Source organism: Gossypium hirsutum, chromosome A03 (genome assembly GCF_007990345.1).
Source record: "Gossypium hirsutum isolate 1008001.06 chromosome A03, Gossypium_hirsutum_v2.1, whole genome shotgun sequence".
In the NCBI taxonomy this organism is placed as follows: Eukaryota; Viridiplantae; Streptophyta; class Magnoliopsida; order Malvales; family Malvaceae; genus Gossypium; species Gossypium hirsutum.
The window spans coordinates 1,032,536-1,053,946 of record NC_053426.1 but is presented as its reverse complement, the minus strand read 5'-3'; the positions used below and the strand labels follow the sequence as shown (position 1 = coordinate 1,053,946).

Sequence of the window (21,411 nt, the reverse complement as noted above, 5' to 3'; positions counted from 1 at the left end):
GAGAAGCATAAAAATAGGCTTTTTTGCTCTTGTGATCAAATCTCGACCGTCGGATTAAGCCGTCAATAATTTGTTTCTTTTCCTATATAATCCCCCCTCTCACATTCTCTTTCAAATTAGTTCATTTCTCCTGTAAAGTGTTAAGAGATTGTAAAGCTCCGCCTCTTTTTTTTCCCTTTTTTTTCTGTCGTTCATTTTAAGCGACGGATTTTAATTTTCCGGCCAAATTTCCGGTCGGTAAGTTTCTCAATTCTTGCTTTTTTTAAAAGTATATATATTTTTTTGAGTTGTTTTCGTTAATTTTTTAAAGAAAAATTACAAAGATTGAAATGATATATGCGTGGTGGACACTTTGCAGAGATTTAATAATAATAAAAGGTGAATTGTTTTTAATGATGTATGTGTGTGGTGGACACTTCGCAGAAATTTATTTACTTTTTTTAAAAAAAGTGGGTAAGGTTTTCTCTTTTGATCAATTGGATTGGTTCTTAGGTTAAAAAGAAAATTAATTTATTAGTTATCGAATTGGATTTCAATGTAAGAATAAGATTTATGATTCAATTGTATATTTCTTTTTTATTTTTTATTCTTTGCGATGAAATTTTTTGACTGAGATCTGTATTTTTTTTGAAAGCTAATTACTTTGATTTCTAATAAATGTTGTGAATAAATTTGCAGGTTTAAAATGGTTTTTTCAGGCAGAAGAATATAGTGAAGCCTAGGCGCTTTAGGTCTAGGAACTTCTTCTTCTTCTTTTTTTTTTTTTGTTTAAGTTTTCTTTCTTTCCTTAAAAAAGAAAAAAAAAAAAGAAAAAGGTTTCCCAGTAAATGGGTTGCTTTCATTCTAAAGTAACAAGGCAACATCCTGGGTATGAAGATCCTGTTACTCTTGCTTCACAAACTGCTTGTAAGTTTGTTGACTATTTGAACTTTTCTTTAATTCATTGAATGCACCCAATTGTTTGATTGTTCTTATGGGGGTTGAAACAATGATGTTCCATTGCTTTTGCTTCCAATTATGAAGGGAAATTTGCTTACCTTGTGTTGCTTTTATGCTGCAAAATTGATTACTTGGTTTGTTCTTGTGTATATGCAGTTAGTGTTAGTGAGGTTGAAGCACTTTTTGAGCTATTCAAGAGCATCAGCAGTTCTGTGGTTGATGATGGTTTGATTAGCAAGGTACAGTTCTATGATTCCTTTGTAATACCATGGATCTTTTACTTTTTCTTTAATGTGGTTATAAGGATCATTACATCTTATGCATGTGCCTATCAACTTTCATATGAGCTGTGTACTTGAATTGGTCTTGGATAAAACCATTAGGTCCAATGAGCCGAAGCAAACAAACTTTGTAGCTTATTGTCGGACGTGGCATTTGGTATTAAAGTTGGCTATTAGAAATGTGCCATTGAGGATGTTGGTCCTTGTTAGAGTGGGGGAGGATTCATAGTCCTAGAGAGGGACCGTGAATCTCATATTTCTCGTGTACTAGAGTTGGTTTTGAGATATAAGTGCTCACAATACCTATAACTTTAACTTATGAAGTGCCTTTTGTGGATAAAACTATGTGGCCTAATCGGTAATGCCTTGCAAGGTGGTGTGGATCATGGCAGCCTGTGTGATTTTGAGTTGTTTTGCATTTTCTCATTGACTTTGCTATTTAAAGATCTCTCCATTTTGAAAAGAATTGGAGTTGCATCTCGTTTATATTTCCGTTATTTGTCCTCGTCCCTCCCACTTTCTAACTACGAGGGGATTTGTTTATTTTTTTCTCATTATTCCTTCTCTGTCAAAATTGAACATTTGTGTGTCCAATTTAACGCTCATCTATTGTTGTATATACAGGAAGAATTTCAATTAGCGCTGTTTAAGAATAGGAAGAAGGAAAACATTTTTGCAAATCGGGTAAAGTAGTTTCTTCTTTTTATTGTTATGTAAGAAATTCAATATCACTTAAAGGTTGAAGTTTCACTTGTTTTGTCTAAAATTTCTTTGATGGGAATGTTCCTTTTATATTCATCCAACCTTCTAATACAATGTAGATTTTCGATTTATTTGACGCCAAGAAGAAGGGAATAATTGATTTTGGTGACTTTGTTCGAGCACTCAATGTCTTCCATCCAAATGCCTCACAAGAGGATAAAATAGATTGTAAGTAAACAGTTGATATAATTATCTCGAATTACACAAGTTGTTTAATCTTCCTTCTCTTTTTAAACTTAATGGTTTTAAATTGCAGTTACATTTAAACTTTATGACATGGATGGAACTGGTTTTATAGAGCGTCATGAGGTATGTTGGGATTGATATGTTTGTTGTTTAAATATCATGCTATTACATGGATTTACTTTTTCATTCAGTTATATTTTTCATACAAACATGGTTTATGTGATTTTGGCACAGGTCAAGCAAATGCTGATTGCTCTTTTATGCGAATCTGAAATGAAGTTAGCTGATGAAACCATCGAGGCAATACTTGATAAGGTGAGAGCTTGTTGTGTAAAATAAGTGTTTATGAAACTATTGAGAAGAAAATTGATCGTGCCGGCAAATCTTATTGAATTAGTAGTTGGCTAACCTATTGATTGCCCGGAATTATTACACTATCGACAATATCTTTATATGAACACCATCAGTTAGATGGTTTCATGGGATTATTTACATTTTGTGTTACTGAACTTAACACCACTTTCATGTAAACCATAAATATTCCATTTCATTAAATTATATTGTTGAACTTTTACTATTAGCTAATTAGGTTACTTGTGCTCACTACGTAAGGCATGCGTGCGTGACTTATTTTCTAAATAGAATCGATTTTGGGATTTCATAGTGTCATGTGTAATGGGAATAAACTTTTCCATTAGAATTACTTAACGAAGTGCTCGTAAGTGACTTCAGTTCAGTGATGTAGTTTGATGAAATTAAGATTTTATGACAGTTAATGCCACCAAGATTGTAAATTACCTGGTTTCATGTGACTGTTGATTTGAGGCATTGTTTCTTAACTCTTTCTTGGGAATTGTGAACAGACATTCTTGGAAGCCGATATTAATCAGGATGGGAAGATAGACATATCAGAATGGCAAAACTTCGTCTCTCGTAATCCATCCTTGTTGAAAATCATGACCCTCCCATACCTCAGGTACGCGTTACCAGTCTCGTAATCACCTTTACTTGGAAAAAAAAAAAAAAAAAACCTTTACTCACCCATGGTGTAACATCAACTATGCAGGGACATAACAACAACATTCCCAAGCTTTGTTTTCAATTCTGAAGTAGATGAAGTTGCCACTTGATTTGTATGTGGTGGTTCATGCATTTGGTTGAATTTGAAACACACTTTTTATTTTTATTTTGGTGGCATGATTTGTTGAAATTGAGCTGTCATTATGTGAAGATATTGCCTAGTTTTTGGTACAAGGCTTAAAGCTTATAATGTTTGTAAAGGGTAGTAGCTTAAAAAATAGTTGATTGTATAGGCCATTCTCATTTAACCTTTTTTTTTAGTTTAAGGTTTTCTCCATTTTTAATCATATTGATCCGTGGTAATGCAGTATCAGTTTCAGAATTAGATTTTGTGTTTATTTGGGGTGGATTGCTAGAATACTAACTAATACTGCTTGTAATTCTAAGAAAGGACTAAATAGCAAATATATTAAAGAAAAAAAACCCCCTTAAACTAGTATATGATCGTTCAATTACGTACTTGTCTTTATATGGTTTTTAATAATGTTTGAACTCCATCGGAGAAGAATAGTGACAACGAACATATACGGATAGATTGAATTGGATTTTTTTTATTCAATCATAAATCCGATTTTGGAAACACTAGATTGATGCATTGTTTTTGTGTATTAAATATAAATCTAAAATAAAAATAAAAATAAAAAATTTTGAAGTTATAAAATAATTGTGTAATTAAAACTGTTCTAAATTTAAGAAAGAAAATGATACTGAACTTCTGTTGACAATTTAATCTCTAAGAACAATTTTATTTTTAGTTATAACATAAAACTTTAACAAATAAAAAATATTGAACTACTTAAATACAATTTACGTTTTTAATATATTATCCTATCACCGACAAGTTAATACAAAGTTAGACATGTCCCACGATTCTCGCTCATTGACTCCCAAACTCAGCTACGCGAACTGAAATAGTTATGGTCGTGTTTGACTTTGTATGTTCTGTTGTTAAAATAGATTTGACTAATTAAATTAACCTTTTAGCCAATCACTCAAAACCATTCATCTCCAAGTCCAAAGGTTTCTGCCAATGTCTAGCAATGAACTTTTTGAATTGTGCATTAACCTTGGTGGGCAAAGAAGTGTTATATGCAAAATGGACAATCGAATAGAGTAGATATGTTAAAAGGAAGGCACTTGAGAGTGTTATAGTGTGACTTATCACATTTGTTTGTTGTAGGTTACACACAACTAACAGCTAATAGGTAAGCTAGTCTGCAAGCCAGAGTTGTAAACAATACTTAAAAGTCCACCTAGTGTTCAACGTAAGTGTGCTCAAGTCTTTTCGTGAGAATCAGGGGATCTCAATCGGGACAAGTTGTAATGAGGTATTGAGATGTATAGCGTGGAGAGACAAATCAAATTATTCAACAGAAAAATTATAAGCTGAGGGAACTATCCAATAGCAAGATTAGTTGGGAATTAGCCGAGGTATTGTGGCAGTTCCGAGATGAGATGGATTGATATTATTTTAAGAAAGCAATGGAAATGTTGCTAGAACAGTTGGGGGAAAATGTCATAGGCCGAGCACAAAAACTTGTGACCAAGGTGTGAACTAATGGACTAAGTCGCTCTTATGATTTGGGGTCACTTTGACCCATCTTGCTTAGTATTTAGAATTTTCAAAGCTCCTCTATATGAAGTTTGGTGAAAATGTAGATACTCTAGTAAGTTGGTTTTTTATCAGAGTAACTTTATAAGATAAAATTATTGAAAGTTTAAATTTCTTAGTAATCTGTCGTGTAAATAACTTCGAATGCAATTCACTAATATAATGAATTATTATAGAAAACTATTTAAGAATTATAAGAAATTATATTATAATGGTTACTATTATATATAAGGTAAACTATTAAAATATTCACTTTTGTTTCCTTCAAGTTAAATTTTAGTCATTTATGTTTGAAATGTTACGTTTTAGTCACTTACGTTAACATGTTTTAATATTTTAGTTATTGAGCCGTTAATTTTCGTTAACGGTGTAATGGTAAGATGACCTGGCATGTTAAATCACCATTTCAAACAAAAATTTTAAGTTAAATTATACAATTAGTCCCCATATTTTTTCATTTACCTATGGATAGTAATTTATACCTCTTAATTTATATTTTGTTACACAAATTCCTAATTTAATTAATTTTTCAATATATAAAACAAGAATCGGATACATGCACTGATGGGTGGGTAACACTAAATTGAGTTCAATGCAGAAAAAAAGGATTCAGCGATTGAAACAATGCAGCGTTGTTCGGTTTATGAACATTATTTTCTATTTCTTTAACTTTAGCTATACATTTTCCATTCCAGTGTTCCATACCAGTTCTTCCTCCTTTTGACTTTCACTGTTGTATATAAGTGTCCCTAGCCCCCTGCTCAATTCCCAGAATTCCTTAAAAGCCACAAAGAAAAAGAAAAAAAAAATGCAGATCCTGATTGATTTGAGGTATGCAATCCCTCCATTGGTGAATGTAATCCGGTTTCTATTGGTAGCATCCGAAAACGACTCTGCATTTGATTTACTTTCTGATTCCCTACCAGTTTCCACCTCTATACTTGTCTTCTTTGCCTTGTTTGTTGCCATTATGTTAATGGGAATCTTCCTCTACTTCTCTGTTGAAATCCCTCTCACTCCCCATCCTATCAGCTTGACAGCTCCAGGGTTTTCCATTGCCTTTTTCATTTCTCTCCTTGCCTCAATCTTTCTTCCCTCTTCACTCTTCTTGGTTACCTATTTATTCATCGTAGTCACAGTTCCTTGGCACAATAAACTATTCCATCAATTTATAGGCTTTCTTCGATTGTTTGCTATAACAATTCAAGCCATTGCGCAGCATAACCATAATATCCCAGCACAAGCTCCTCCTCCTCCTCCTCAGGTCCTTGAGCTTCAAGTTTGAACAGTGGCAAATATTGAAGGAGAATGATAGCCCTTGCGGAGTTCTGAACTTGACTGCATGTAGTTAATAAAAGAACGCATCTATACTAAAGAAAGGAATAACTCTAGTATGACAATACAAGCACAGAGACCCAGGCCTATGGTTTAAAAAACTTGATACAGAAGTCCACGTATCGCAAGAGACCAACAAGCACGACCCAACTTTACTAGAGGTGCTTATGAACTAAGCTAGATAAAGTATTTAGATTAATTTTTTATGAACTAAGCTAGATAAAGTATTTAGATTAATTTTTTAAGTTTAAGTTCGACTCGAGCTGTAAAATTAGTTTATTTTTTTTATCAAAGCCCAAACTAATTTAAAAAAAGGTAAATTTGAACTCGTCCATATTTAATTTTTTTAGATTAATTTTTATTTAAAAATAAAATTTTAAAAAATATAATACACTAAAAAGTATTAAATAAAAGTTTTCTAACACATTAAAATACATTAAAAAGTATTTATATAAAAAAAACACTATTATAAATATAATACATGTTTTATTGTATTAAATATAATTTTTAAAATTTTATATTTTGGGTTGGGTTATTTAGTAGAATTTTTTTTTAAAATTTTGAGTAATGGACTTAATTGTTATTGGGTTAGTAATTTAATATAAGTATAAATATATAAATATATAAATATATATATAATTATTATTTAACATATGTAATTATTTTACTTAAACTCATTTTTCAGGCATCGTATTTTTGTCCAAACTCTTTTATTTTTCAAGTGATGACCTGACACATGAATAAGTATAAATTAAACAAAAAAAAACAAAAGTACCTCAACATGAAATGTTATGATTTTGAAGCATTAGAAGCATCTATTGAAGTAGCCAAAATAGAATGCTCAAATTGCAAGGTGAACAAAAGGCTTTTGCATCATGTGGTGTTTTTTCTATGAATACACAAGACAAAGTTTATCTTTAAGACTAGCTTAGCTCACATGGGAGAACTTGAAACTCTTTAGTGGACATTATTGCTTGTGGGTCAATGGATTCAAACATTGGCTTCTAAAAAGGTGGGAACATAAAATGATAAATCTTAGCTTTGGATTTGACACTTCAAATTGAATGAACATGTTCTCTATGAGACAATTTAACTAAATAATGCCAACGCCAAGCCTTCTTGCATTTTTTGAAAGATACTAAACCAACACACGAAAGTGAGTTACTCAAACCTTTGTTTGCGTCTTGGGAGAATCATTGATTTCAAGAAACAAGAATCAAAATATGAAAGTAAAGCATTAAGGATTATTGTAGGGTTGAATTCTTTGAGAGAAGCTTTTGGTCAAACTCTAATAATGATTAATATCGTCCTCGTGTCATATTGAGATTTTGTCTTTTGTTTTCGTCGAGACTTTACGAAGAGCGAAAACACTCACTTCTCTTTGGTGGGTGTTAGTGTGCCCACGAATAATCTATTACCTCGATACGCTTCCCCTTTGTGAACTATACATAGCATGACCCAAGGACAATACCAATCACTGTTGGATGTTAGACCAAATGTTCGGAGAAAGACACTTCAAATACTTCTCCCAAAAGAATCACCCCTTACTTATACTTTTTTTTTTATCTAATTTGGTCATTGAACTTGACAACTAAATTCATTTTTGTCCCTGAACTTAGATTTTATCAAGATTTGATGATCTGACCAGTGTTACTAAAGTAAAACCGAATCGGACAAATCGAGAACTAATAGATATAATGGTCATAATAAAAGGATTGAATTGATTAACTCATAAGCTGCTTAAAATTGATAAAAATAGAAAATTGAGACAAAAATAAAAAATTGAATAGGTTGAATCAGTTTAAAATTTTTTTTTTATGATTTTTTAATTAATTATTTAATTATTGTTAGTTCGACAGTCAAACTGATTGAACTAGTTAAATTAAGAACCGATTGTCTGACATGTTCAACTATTGCTTGATTATTAAAACATTAAATGTCATACTCACCTATAAATTTATCTAAATTTTTTATTTTTTAAGTAATAATGTGGCACTATCTCAGAATGAAACATCATCATATTTTTATTTTTTCTAAGTTGAGTGATCAAAATAAATCTAATTCTTAAGTTCAAATATCAAAGTTAACCTAATTGCTGGAAAAAAAATCAGTAACATGCGAGTTGCTGATCAAGCGCCACGTGTAGATCAGTAATATAAAGAATGTAGGATGAATCATACACAATAAATGCCCCCCGCCCCTTAAATACAAAACCAAAGCTATAACCCGCCGATTTATCGGCCAAATCGCCGGAACCTAAGAATTCTCTACCGATTTTAACCCTCTATACTCTCTCTAAGAATTCCCCTCCTTTCTCTCTCTATCTCCTCTGTTTCTTCCTCCATAAAAATCCAGCAAAAAAATCAACTGTTCCAATAAAATCCAAATATAAAATAAATAAATATAAATAAATAATAATGGGTTAACTTAAAGCAAATAGCTCCATTAAAATTAAAGCAGAAACAAAAAGAAAGGAAAAAAAAAAGGAGAGAAAACCCTAGATTTAGGGGAGATAGGGTCATTATCGTCATTCCACGCTATGAATCGGCGATAACGGGAGCGGTTCATTTCAACGGAAAAAAAAGAGAAGAAAAGATATGTACCGAGGAGAGAGAGCAGCCGGTGGTTCCAAAGGGGAGGTAGGTTCGGTGGATCGGAAACGGATCAACGAAGCGCTTGATAAGCAACTGGAACGATCGTCGCCGTCAACATCGAGAGCAATCAACGGAAAGGATAAGTCATCGCAGTCCCTTCAAATGGGGAAGCATCCACCTGATCATTACCGTGACTCTTGTTCTGCTTCTCTACCTAAAGCGAACGCCTCCGGTGGTATAAACTATAAACATAACCACATATCCATGTTTTGATGATTTTAGGATTTTTAGTTTATAAAAATTTTGGATTGTTTTGAAGAACTTACGAGAAATTTAGGGGTTTTTTTTTGTTATCATTATTTGATTTTATGTCTAGCTTTAGTAAATTTTGAATTTACGTAATTGAAACTGGATATTGATGAAATTATGAAATTTTATTGTTATTAATATGAATTTTGTTAACAAATTATAATGCTTATGTTTTGATGCTTGCATTTGAGAAAAGAGTGAGAAAAATAGATAAGAAAGCTTAAAGATTTATGTTTACATTGCTCACAATAGCACTTAACTTTCAACTAGGTGTTCTTTCCCTATCTGTAATTGAGGGAAAAATAACCGATTGAAGCATAAGTAGAGTGGCAAATGACTTGTACTCGAGTCTTCAGTTAACGCCGGTCTGGCTTTTGGGGAAATGTGTTTGTGTGTGGAGGGGTTTGGGGGTAGTTTATAAGGGTATTGGCCAACTACGTTACTGGGACTCGGGTGTGAGTGTCGGATACATAACTGTATCTGACACGGGTATGGTTAATTTTTTTAAGTTTTTCCATGTATTTGAAGGATCTTGGAGTTCATATCCTTACATCTGTTTGTTGGACACATGAAAAATGAAGAGTTTGAGCAACATGATTGGCCAAACCTTGTATTTGTATGAATAAGTTTTGCTCAATGTCTAGGTTTACGGCCTTGAACAATCTGTCAGCTTCGAAACTAAGTTTGTCTTAGCCTTTTGTATTTTCCCACATTTTTCAGTATCAAATGAAGTCAAAAGGCATATATGTTTTGTAAACCTCTATATATTCATCTTTGTACGATTTAAATTCACTATTGTTCGTCCAATGATTACTCGTCTATGAACCATGTTTTCAAAGTGACGGTTGTTACCTTTTGGTGTGTGGTGGTGATGCTTTAGTGACATATGCTGATACGAATTTGGATTTCATTTACTGCAGATGAATCTGAAACTGACAGTGAAGAGTCGGATGTTAGTGGTTCCGACGGGGATGACACATCTTGGATCTCATGGTTTTGCAATCTACGTGGAAATGAATTCTTTTGCGAAGTTGATGATGACTACATACAAGATGATTTTAACCTTTGTGGGCTAAGTAGCCAAGTTCCTTACTATGATTATGCTCTTGATTTGATTTTGGATGTTGAATCTTCTCACGGTAAGCTTATGGTTTGTTTCTTCTCATATCAAGTTCTCCGGATGTGTGAAAATCTGTCCCTTCCTTCTAATACTTGCTTTTGAATCTTGATGATGGCGAACCCATTATTTATGTCATTTAGCAACATGGCTAGTTTCTATCTTTTAGTTTCTTGCAGTGAGAAAATTCACGTTAAACTGAAATTGGTAGGAGATATGTTTACGGAGGAGCAAAATGAATTAGTTGAATCTGCGGCAGAGATGCTTTATGGTCTGATTCATTCTCGATACATTTTGACAGGCAAAGGGATTGCCGCTATGGTGAGATACTCGCTGTGAACTATGATTTCATACATTTATACATGTGTGTGTAATTTGAGCAACTGATTACAACAATGTATATATATATGTTTTTTAACTTTTTCAGCTGGACAAGTATAAGAACTACGATTTTGGAAGATGCCCTAGAGTTTACTGCTGCGGACAACCATGTCTTCCAGTCGGTCAATCAGATATTCCTCGATCAAGCACCGTAAAAATATACTGCCCTCGATGCGAAGATATCTTCTACCCTCGCTCCAAGTACCAAGGCAGTATCCTTTTAGCCATTGAACTTATTTGCTATTACTTGTTGCATGCATTTTGTGGGGGAAAACAAATAATATGCAGGCCATGTTATCAATCTATTGTTTTTGTATAATCACATATGTTCTCATGTTCTCATCCTTTTTTACAATCTGAGAATATTTCTTTTCGTTCTGGTTGGTATTCAGGCAAAGCCATTTTAATAGTAATGACTCTAGGATTTGAACTCAGTCCAAATGCTTGAGGAAGAAGTCAAGGGGGGACAAATAACAAGCATGCCATGTTATCCAACTATTGTTTACCACAACTTTTCTAATCCGTTTTACAGCTTGAGAACAATTTTGTTCGGGTTGAGTGGTATTTAGGTAAAGCCCTTCTAATTGTAATGACTTTAGGATTTGAACTTAGTCCAAATGCTTAGGGAAAATTCAACTACCACTTACTTCCAACCACGAATTGTTACGAATCGTTTATCCATCTATAGTTTTCAACATTCCTTATAGTTCCTGCATTTTAGTTACCTTAATTCTAACTAGACACTGACGGTGCCTATTTCGGGACAACATTTCCAAGCCTGTTCTTGATGACATACCAACATCTGAAGCCACAAAAGGCAACTCAAAGCTACGTACCAAGAGTATTCGGGTTCAAGATCCACAAACCGTGATATAATGTCGGAATTAAAGCTCTCTTTTGGGGCAAAAATAGTTCTTCATCAGTTGTATTGCCATTTGCCCTAATCATCTATTTTGGAAGCAATGCTTTTGAATGAGATCAGGTATAGTTCTGCAGTCTTTCAGGTAATCATATCATGTTTTTAGGTCCTTTTTATTTGATGTTTTTTTTTAAACGAATTACTATATATTTCAATTGTTAAATTTTCAATTTCTTCATCAGAATTCTTTCTTGGTAGAGTAACTATCAATTTTCCTTTTGGTTCAGCTCACCGTTGCATTTTTTTATCATGTTCAAATATATTTTAGTCCCTGTACATTTCAGATTTTTGAAATTTAGTTCTGCTTTTATTTCCATTAGTTTTCGGATTTTTTTAAATACATTTCCTCTACTTTTATTTTACAGTAATTTAGTTCATCTACTTGTTTCATTTGAAAATTGAAGTTCAATGGATAACTGTGAGGGGATTTCCCTGTACATTTCCTCTACTTGTTTCACATTTTAGATTAAAATATGTTATGAGAATTTAGAATTTAGTCCCAATTTGAGTCTCTTTATTTTTTAGATTTCAAAGATTTCAAAATTTAATTTTAACTGTTAACACTGTTAAATTTAGGTTTATTATAACATTAATTTTTAAGTTGGTGGGTATTTTTTTTATTTCAAAATGTTACATTAAAAAATTTAACAAAAAAGAATTAACAGTATTAATGTTTTTGAAAATTTCAAAGTAAAGAGATTAATTTTTTGGAAATAAAAATATAGGGATTAAATTTTAAATTTGTGAAGTTTAAAGATTCAATTAGAACATGTACCATTAATCTTTAAAAACAAAAACAAAATCATAATTCATACTTTTATCCATCGTATTTTTCAAAATACACCTAACGGATTCAAATGTATCATTTGTTTTAATGCGTTGTTATTTTGATTATAATTTTTTTAATTTTTAAGATTATGATTAAATTGATAAAATATGTAAATATTTTATATGTTAAGAGTTAAGTTTATTAAAAAAAATTTAGAATCTTGATTAAATTGATGACTAAATTGATAAGGTGTGTAAAATGTTGAATGTTAAATTTACCAATAAAAAGATAATCACGTTAGTATTTTGTTTAATGATTAGATGTATTTTTATGGTAGAGTGATTATAAGTCGTAATTTGCAAGTGATCTAATAGGAGTGATTAAATTAAAAGAAATAGTAATCAAAATAGTAACATGTTAAAATTTGAGTAACTATTTTTGTAGTTTATTATTCTTTTAAAGAAAGTTAAATTATATCTCTCTATTCAACCATCAAGGATGAAGGAAAAAAAAATAGAGACAAAATTAAGTTGTATATTTTTTATAATAGTAAAGATGTAATTTTATCATTTTAATAATTTATATATTTATAATTTTAATTTTATCGTTTAAAAAAATTATTTTAAGAAGGTTGGACCTTTTAAGAACATGTTTGAATTAGACCGTAACAGCTAATCAGAGCATAACTATAGTATTAATATAATAAAAAATATAAAATCAATTGACCCGTAAATTGATAAAACTAACTAAAGTAGACAAATCGACGGAATTAAAAATTGATAATCCGATCTGTCCACCAGTTCCAGAAACATGACTATCCAACGGACAATATTATCGGATCGTACGCTATGACCGTTTAAATAAAAAACAATAGCGCGCATTCATGGTGGGCCCCCACTTCAGTGTTCCTTATTTCGGTTTTAAACGTCCCAAATTACCGGGAGGTTTTATACCTTCCCACCTAAAACCCCTCTCCCCTCCAAAACGACCAACTAAATCCTAAATTTAAAAGAAAAAAAAAACATAACGTAATTTCAAAAAAAAAAAAAAATCCAAAATGATCTTTAAATCATGAGAAGACTCTGTATGATCGACTCTTTTAGATCCAGATCCATGACTTGGATTTAAAATTTTGTAAATTTTCTTTTGAAAACTTTAGACGCTCAAGATCAATGTTGTTTGCTTTTCGATCGGTGAATTGAAGCTTCGCCACTAAATGAAGTTTTGTTAGTAGAATTTACGATTCCATTGGCGCTGAAATGAACAGATCTGCTTTAGAAATTTGAATTTATTTCCTGTTTCTGGTTTGGCGCGATCGTGTGTTTTTGAAATCGTCAGCTAAAAAATTATTTAAATTTGTACTCATTTATTTAGACTGAATTGAAGTTGAGAGACAAAAGGTTGAGAGATGGATTCATTATCCGCGGTTAGCGAAGAGCTAGCGGAGATCGACGGACAAATCGCCGATATTTTTCGAGCATTATCGTAAGAATTTAATTTCTGATCTTTTAGTTATGTAATGACAATGTAGGTTCTAATCAGATTGTTCAATGTAAATTTTATCATCATTTACGATTGAATGTTTATAAACTTGCATTTCTGGTTTCTACATTGTTTAACAGGAATGGGTTCCAGAAACTGGATAAGATTAAGGATGTTAATCGACAGAGCAGGCAATTGGAAGAGCTTACCGGCAAGATGCGAGAGTGTAAGAGGTAACTTCAGATCCATACTTCTTTTGAGTATTATCTATACTTTTGATTCTTTGAAAGTATAATGTACTTTTGTTTAAATAAGCTGCTGGAATTATAATGCTTTGGTTATTCACTTTATAAAGAACAAAAATCTAACTTAAAACCAGCGTTGTATGTCATTAAATTGTTTCCGCAAGAGTAAGTATTAGCATTACCTTTAAATATATTCTGCTGTGGTGATCTACTTATTCTTTCAGGCTAATCAAAGAGTTTGATAGAGAAGTAAAGGCAATGGAGAGAAGAACTAATGCAAACACCCATAGAATGCTGAGCGAAAAGAAGCAATCAATGGTGCTTTATAACTTTTTAAGTTCTATTTATTTTTGTTGTTCTTATATTTAAATCCTACGGTTTATTGGCTGAGTATCTTGTGTTCTAAGTTTTCTCAAACTTACGGGCTTTTTATGCAGGTCAAGGAGTTGAATTCATATGTTGCCCTTAAGAAACGGTAAGTCTGTAATCCGTATCGACAAGATTAATTCATGCATGTTCATGTTCTAACTAGTTATATAATTTATAATATTATGGACAGAGCTATCTATTTTTCAGAGTTAAGAACCCCTCATCCCATCTCCTATTCGCTGTTCGTTTTCCTTTAACCATTTCCTTTGATCAGTCTTGGTAAAAATACTATGGAGGTCCCTGCACTAGGAATCAAATTGCATTTTACCCCTTTACATAAAAAGGGACAAATTAGTCATTGTATGTTAGATTTAAGCCCAAATTGGTGCTTTCTGTTAAAAAATTTATCAATTTCTACAGGTTAAAAAGTGGCATTACTGATAAAATAACCAAATAGTTATATGTGGTATGCCACGTGTACCTCATTTTAGCATACAAAGACTATTTTTTAACAATAGAAATTGATGAAATTTTTAACAGAAAGATCAGTTTACATGTATAGAGACTAATTAGCCTATTTTTTTTAATAGAGAGAACAAAATGCAATTCGACTACTAATAAAAGGGCCCCATGATACTTTTACTGATCAAACCTTATGATCTGGTGCCATTGAACTAAATTTTATTGATTGAAAATCTGTAATTTGTAAAGAAAAGACATTTATTATGAAATAATAACTTTGTTGGTATTTGATATATTACTTGACTTTATTTGATGTTGTTGTTCTTGTGTTACAGATATCAAAGCAACCTTGAGAGTAATAAACGAGTTGATCTCTTTGATGGGCCTAATGAAGGCTTTAGTGAAGATAATGACATGCTAGCTTCCAGTAAGTCTATCAGCTTCTTTTAATATTATTATTTCAGCTGATTTTTTGTATTTTTTTTATTTCGAAGCACAAGTTGAAATTTTCTGTTCAAATAGTAATATAGGTAGATGTAGTTCTTTCCTAATCAGTGTTTGCTTGTGGTGTCAACAATCTATGAAGATGCAGAACTCACTTGCACAAAATAGTCTCTTTTGCTTTTTCTTTTGAAGCGTAGACATAACAATTCTCAGTAATTGTTTGTAGTAATTTTGAGGGTAAAAAACATCTCCAGTCCCTCTCAATTTTGAAATTGAGCAAATTGGTCTCTCTAAAAATCAGAGCAATTTAATCCCTATCAATTTTGAAAGTAAACAACTAAGGACAATTAATCATGGTGTTAATGTCTTTTGTCAATTGTACATAATTTTGATTGGTATAACAACAAATTTAGTGCTTAATGTTACATGTTTTTTCAATTTGGTATTGCTTCTAAAAAATTCAACAAATTTAGCCTCAACATTTACACATTTACACAAATATTGCAAGCTAAATTTGTTAAATTGGGACCACATTGATAGAATGTTTAAACTTTGAAAGCTAAATTTGTTATTATACCAATCAAAATTATTTACAATTGACGGAAAACATTAACCTTGAGACTAATTGTCCTTAATTGCTAACTTTTGAAATTAACAGGTATTAAATTGCTTTGATTTTTTTGAGAGGGGCTAATTTGCTCAATATCAAAATTGAGAGGGACTGGAGAGGTTTTTTTTACCTAATTTTATGCTATAGCTAGAATATGAGTTGTCTAACACACTCAATATCACAAGGGATGAAAAGGTTGATAAAAAAAACTCTGATCATTTGGTTCAACATTTTTTTGCACCTTAAAGAAAACGGTCAACCTGTTTATAATTGTACTTTTTATGTTACTTAATGGAAGTGTACACTATGCTATATTTATAACTATAAGAGTGTTGATCAGAGTTTATCTAACTGCTAAAACATGTTTTATAATCTTTGTTTTACTGTTGATGCACTCTCCATATTCGTTCTCACCCCTTTGATATTGATTTTTGGGATGATGATGAAATGTTGACTGGAAATAATGTGTAAGTACTTCAATTTTAAACTGTTAATGAGACAGGGCCTGTATGTTTTGCAGATATGACAAACCAGCAGCTAATGGATAAAGGATACCAAATGATGGATGAGACTGATCAAGCCATTAACAGGGCTAAGAAGGTTAGTATCAGTACTTTCCGTGCATAAGATTTTGTTAACATATACTTCATCTACTTCAAAATAATTGGTTGTCTTTGGATAGAGTTGTACTTGGATAGAAAATTCTATTAATTCTTCATCAACATTTAGATGTTTGTTCATTTAACAAGTTGAATAAACAAATTTTAATAATATTTTAAGATTCATTTATTAAACGAATCCAACATGAAATGAATAGAAAATTTAATTTATAGTTCATCAACCTTTAGGTATTTGTTTGTTTATCAAGTTGAATAAACATATTTGAACAAAATTTTACAATTCATTTATTAAACGAATCTAACATGAACAAAGCTTGTTCAGTACATTTATGTTCACAAAGAAATTTATTTAAAACTCATTTAATAAATCATTTGAAGTTTATTTAAAGTTCATTCATTGTCCAGTTATTATATAATTAATAATATTATTATTGTTTGTGTAAATTTTTTTATTTATAACATAATTATCAATATCTATATTTTATTATTTCATATCTAAAAAGTAAGTTATATGTTCATGTATTAATGTTTATAAACATATTCATTTAACTTAAATAAAAGAATATGTCATTTAACTTAAATAAAAGAATATGAACACATTATTCTAAATAAACGAATACGAATAATATTAAAAATAAACAAACAAACATAAATATAAATTAATTCGTTTAAGTTTGATTCATTTTCAGTCTTATATTTTTGTTTGACCCGGTTTATAAGATAGGTTGTTCAAGAAACTGTTAATGTTGGAACAGAGACTGGTGCAACTCTCAAGGCTCAGGTAAATTAACTTCAATTCAAAGCATTAAGAATCATCAAAAAAAAGTTCATGGGCATTTTTGGTCTCAGGTTGAATTTACTGTTTTACTCTTTGGTATTACCACAGTGATTACTAATATATATTACCTCTTTCATATTTTTTAGACTGAAGAAATGAGCAGGATAGTTAATGATCTCGATTCTATCCATTTTTCGATCCAAAAAGCATCTAAATTAGTCAAAGAAATTGGTAGGCAGGTCAATCTCTCAAACATTCACTTCCTTTTTTTCATTCATTTAAGCTGTCTCTACCATTAAAATGCATTTTCTAATGTATTTACTTTTTGTATGCAGGTTGCTACTGATAAGTGCATTATGGCACTATTATTTCTCATTGTGACCGGTATCATAGCCATCATAATTGTCAAGGTACTCTATTTCTCCACCTCAAATTAAAATAATCGATTTAGTTAATCGAAAATTTAAAATATCTAATCAAAATTTTTTAAAAATTATTAACCAATCGAAATAATTTTAGTTAGTTGGAATGGTTAATCTAAGTTAACCGAAATTTTTACTAGTTTTTTTTTATTTTTATTTTTTGTTTATTTTTTAGTTTTATATTTTTAAATAATTTTAGTTTTTATAATCTATACTATTATTTAAGTCCATGAATATTTTTTTAATTTTGTAAGTGGTTAGATATAAACTTGTGTTGTTTACATCAATAAAATATTAACTTTACAACTAAATCAAAATTTCATTTTAATATAATATTTACATTTTAATTATATTATTCATAATTTATAAACCTCAACAATTGTGTATATGACTAATTTGGTGTCACAATTTATATTTATGTTCTATATGCATAATTTTCAAACGCATAAGTATGATGAAATTTCTAGCACTTTTTAAGCTCATTAAAAGAATATACATATATAAATTCGTTAATTTTTATATTTTGGGCTTATATAATGTATTGGGCTATGTAATATATTATTAATAATTTCGATTAATTATTTTGTTTCTAATTGAATTAATCAATAATCATAATTAAAAAAAAACCTTTAATCGACGGACTGAATTAGATAAGGTGACGGTCTTGTTAACCAAACTAATTCGATTAAATTATAAAACTAAAAGTACACGCCCCTTCCCCATTGAACCACTGAACTTCGACATGGTTTATATACTTTGTGATCGATTATTGGTGTTCTGTTTCTCAGTTTGTGAATCCAAACAACAAGGAAATCCGGGATATTCCAGGACTAGCACCGCCTGCAATGAACCGTCGATTACTTTGGACTCCTCATTGAAAGAGTTATGAACAAAAGTACCTGATGATATGCTATCAGGATTATTCGCAGCCGAACTGAAACAACGAATTGACCGGCCATTATCCATGGCTGATGCCCCTGTTGAAGAACTGATACATGTGGTTGCGTTTGGTGTGAACCGGCAGTATTTATTATACGTTGAATAGCATTAGCAAATAGCATGTTGAGTTTCGTCGAACCATTTTGCTTCTTAGAGCTAAGAAATTTGACCTGATGGACGAGAGGAATGGCTGCTGCTTGTTAGTTCATTTGCCTTTGTGTAATTTAAAACCTCCTATATTTTCTTTTGCTCTATGCATTGTTATGTTCTTTAGTTCTATTTTGATGCTATTCTTAAGTATAGAAGCATTAGTATCAAGTCACCTAGCAGAGGTCTAATTATGATTTCAGTCCCTATTCTGAACTTTGTTATTATTTTAATTTGAATAAATTGGTGTTATCATTAGTAGGTTTAAATTGATACCACAATTAGTTGATGTTTTTAAAGTAATAATGTGAATTTTATTTTATTGGTATCTGATTATATAGTTAAAGTCGCATGAAATTCCTATCAACCATATTCTGCATGGTAGAGGTACTAAAACCATAATTAAATATTTTTAAAATGAAATGACTTAGATAAAAGATCATCAAAATGCTAAATGAAATTTGTTCGTACAAAGAAGTGGTTTGAGAGGTTGGAGATGATTCACATGATGGATGTGCGAAGTCATAACGTTAATCGTAAAAAAAGGGATTGAGCTATGCTTATGAAGGGAATTTATAAGTTTTTCATGTGGATCCCATGAAGTCACGTACCTTGTTGAGTGACTTGTTGAGTTGTTGGTGAGCCTTTAACATATGCATTTGGAAATTGTAGTGAATTTTGTCTTTATAAATTACCTTAAGTGGATATTGATATGATAGGACAAGATCCACGTACAGAATATGTATACAAAGCATTGGTACCGATAACCATGCAATGGCAAATACACTTTCTTGATAAAATATTTTCAATAGATAAACTTCTCTGATCAAAGTGGTTGACTTAACGAGATTCTTCAAATAAAATAAAGATATGTAATAATTGTTTCCCAAGGATGGTAATAAAGTGACTTTCCTTGAAACTAAAGTTGGCATGGTTGAGTCTTACAATCATGTATAGCAGTTTGGAAGAATTTCACTTAAAAAATTACAATTTATCTATAGTGTATATTCAAAATTACATAACTTTTAACAAATAAAAACCCACGTGTCACTAGTTTATTGGAAGTTGAAATAACGTATTAGTAATGTGCTGGCCTCCTAAAAATTGATTGAAAGAAATATTTTCATATATTTGAGTTCTCTATAAAAGGTCTAAAGTTTGATGAGAAAATGCAAAAGAAAAGGAAAGTTTCTACCAAGAAAGTTTTTCACAGAAAAGTAAACTTTAAAGTTTCAACATGGTAAAACGATGCGTTTTATGATAGTCACTTTCAATGCCCCAAATCCTCGGCAAAAAATCAAGGAAGATAGATGATAATCATCTATTATCAAATGGGATTCACCTTAGATAATGGACGACAAAATCGAAATCCCTTAAAATTTTAAATGTTAATATATCATTTCATACTTGAATTTGCTTTTAATGTTTAATTTAGTACTAATATTTTTTTATCTTAATTTGGTACTTGAATTTAGCTTTAATGTTCAATTTAGTACCCAGATAAAATGGTATCAGGTGACTTAATGAATATTTGACATGTGTACTATAGTAAAAAAAACATAGGTACTTAATTGAGACAAAATAAAAAGCTTAAGTATCAAATTGGACATTAAGCCAAAGTTAAATAATTGATTGCAGCCAAAAAAAAAACTCAAATATCAAATTAAACATTATAATTAAATTTAAGTACCAAATTGAAAAAAACTAAAGTTCAAAATTAAATATTAAAACCAAACTTAAGTACCAAATAATATATTAACTAAAATGTAATTAGTACAAAATATTATAATAGTAATTTTAATATAATAAATTTATTATATACTAGATTATAACAAGGTAAACGGAAACAATATACTTATGAAAAAGTATATAAAAATCAAAAAAGGTTTTAATTGAAATAGTTAAATTGAAACTTTCAACAATACCCTTATATTAATATTTGTTACTTCGTAAAAATAATAATTTTTTAGTCATTTTCAATTGAGTTAATTTGACTCATGGCGTCAGTTTAGTTAAAAAGTTTAAATAATAATATAATTATTATAATGTACTTATTTATACTATATTTAAATACTTAATTAAATCTGTGTCACTAGTCGACTGAGCACTAATTTAATTAGAAAATAACTAAAAATTATTATTTCTACCAAATAAGTTATCTTAATATGAGAGGTCTTTAGTCATTTTATTTATATAAAGTCATTAAAATCTAAGACACTATGATTTTTTAACTTTCAACTTTATCATTTTTATTTTTTTACATAATTATAATTTTAAAGAAATATTTTTATAATTTCAAAAAATAAATAATGAATTTTCTGATATTTTTAAAGATTTTTTCATTTCTTTATAATTTTTAATAATTTTTTTGGGATTATTGTTAAAATGTTGTAAAAGTACCAAATCGAATGTTTTAAATATAGTTCAAGGATCGAATTGGATATATATCCTTGAAGTAAAATGCCACTTCACTTTTCGGTTAAGATTGTAACGACCATCAATGGACGAATGACCAAAACGTTATAAACCGATAACTTTAATGACTAAAATGTAACTTTTTATAGTTCAGTGACAAAAGAAAGAAATTTCACCAAAATTTAGTGATTATT

The 21,411-nt window shown here is 30.4% G+C and overlaps 3 protein-coding genes across 5 annotated transcripts; all 3 read left to right on the top strand.

Moving 5' to 3' along the window:
* LOC107941762 (calcineurin B-like protein 1) lies at nt 1-3,573 on the top strand. 2 transcript variants are annotated; one of them, XM_016875365.2, is made up of 9 exons: nt 1-237; nt 679-906; nt 1,096-1,178; nt 1,845-1,904; nt 2,042-2,150; nt 2,239-2,291; nt 2,403-2,483; nt 3,032-3,144; nt 3,235-3,573. In XM_016875365.2, exons 2-9 carry the CDS (start codon nt 828-830, stop codon nt 3,296-3,298), a joined length of 642 nt encoding a protein of 213 aa, XP_016730854.1. In that variant the 5' UTR covers nt 1-237; nt 679-827; the 3' UTR covers nt 3,299-3,573. The 2 variants fall into 2 exon arrangements, with proteins under 2 accessions (XP_016730854.1, XP_040960705.1); XM_041104771.1 differs by having other exon boundaries at nt 79-233.
* A 4,818-nt stretch (nt 3,574-8,391) lies between these two features.
* On the top strand, nt 8,392-11,693 carry LOC107941769 (casein kinase II subunit beta-1). 2 transcript variants are annotated; one of them, XM_016875373.2, is made up of 5 exons: nt 8,392-9,024; nt 10,019-10,237; nt 10,427-10,536; nt 10,643-10,808; nt 11,337-11,693. In XM_016875373.2, the coding sequence occupies exons 1-5, from the start codon at nt 8,793-8,795 to the stop codon at nt 11,465-11,467; spliced, it is 858 nt and encodes a 285-aa protein (XP_016730862.1). In that variant the 5' UTR covers nt 8,392-8,792; the 3' UTR covers nt 11,468-11,693. The 2 variants fall into 2 exon arrangements, with proteins under 2 accessions (XP_016730862.1, XP_040960686.1); XM_041104752.1 differs by having other exon boundaries at nt 8,428-9,024; nt 10,385-10,536.
* Nucleotides 11,694-13,025: 1,332 nt separating this feature from the next.
* LOC107941763 (novel plant SNARE 11) lies at nt 13,026-19,060 on the top strand. The gene is made up of 10 exons (XM_016875366.2): nt 13,026-13,769; nt 13,907-13,999; nt 14,236-14,329; nt 14,449-14,486; nt 15,178-15,269; nt 16,417-16,496; nt 17,241-17,297; nt 17,441-17,533; nt 17,630-17,704; nt 18,505-19,060. Exons 1-10 carry the CDS (start codon nt 13,693-13,695, stop codon nt 18,592-18,594), a joined length of 789 nt encoding a protein of 262 aa, XP_016730855.1. The 5' UTR covers nt 13,026-13,692; the 3' UTR covers nt 18,595-19,060.
* Nucleotides 19,061-21,411: the final 2,351 nt, after the last annotated feature.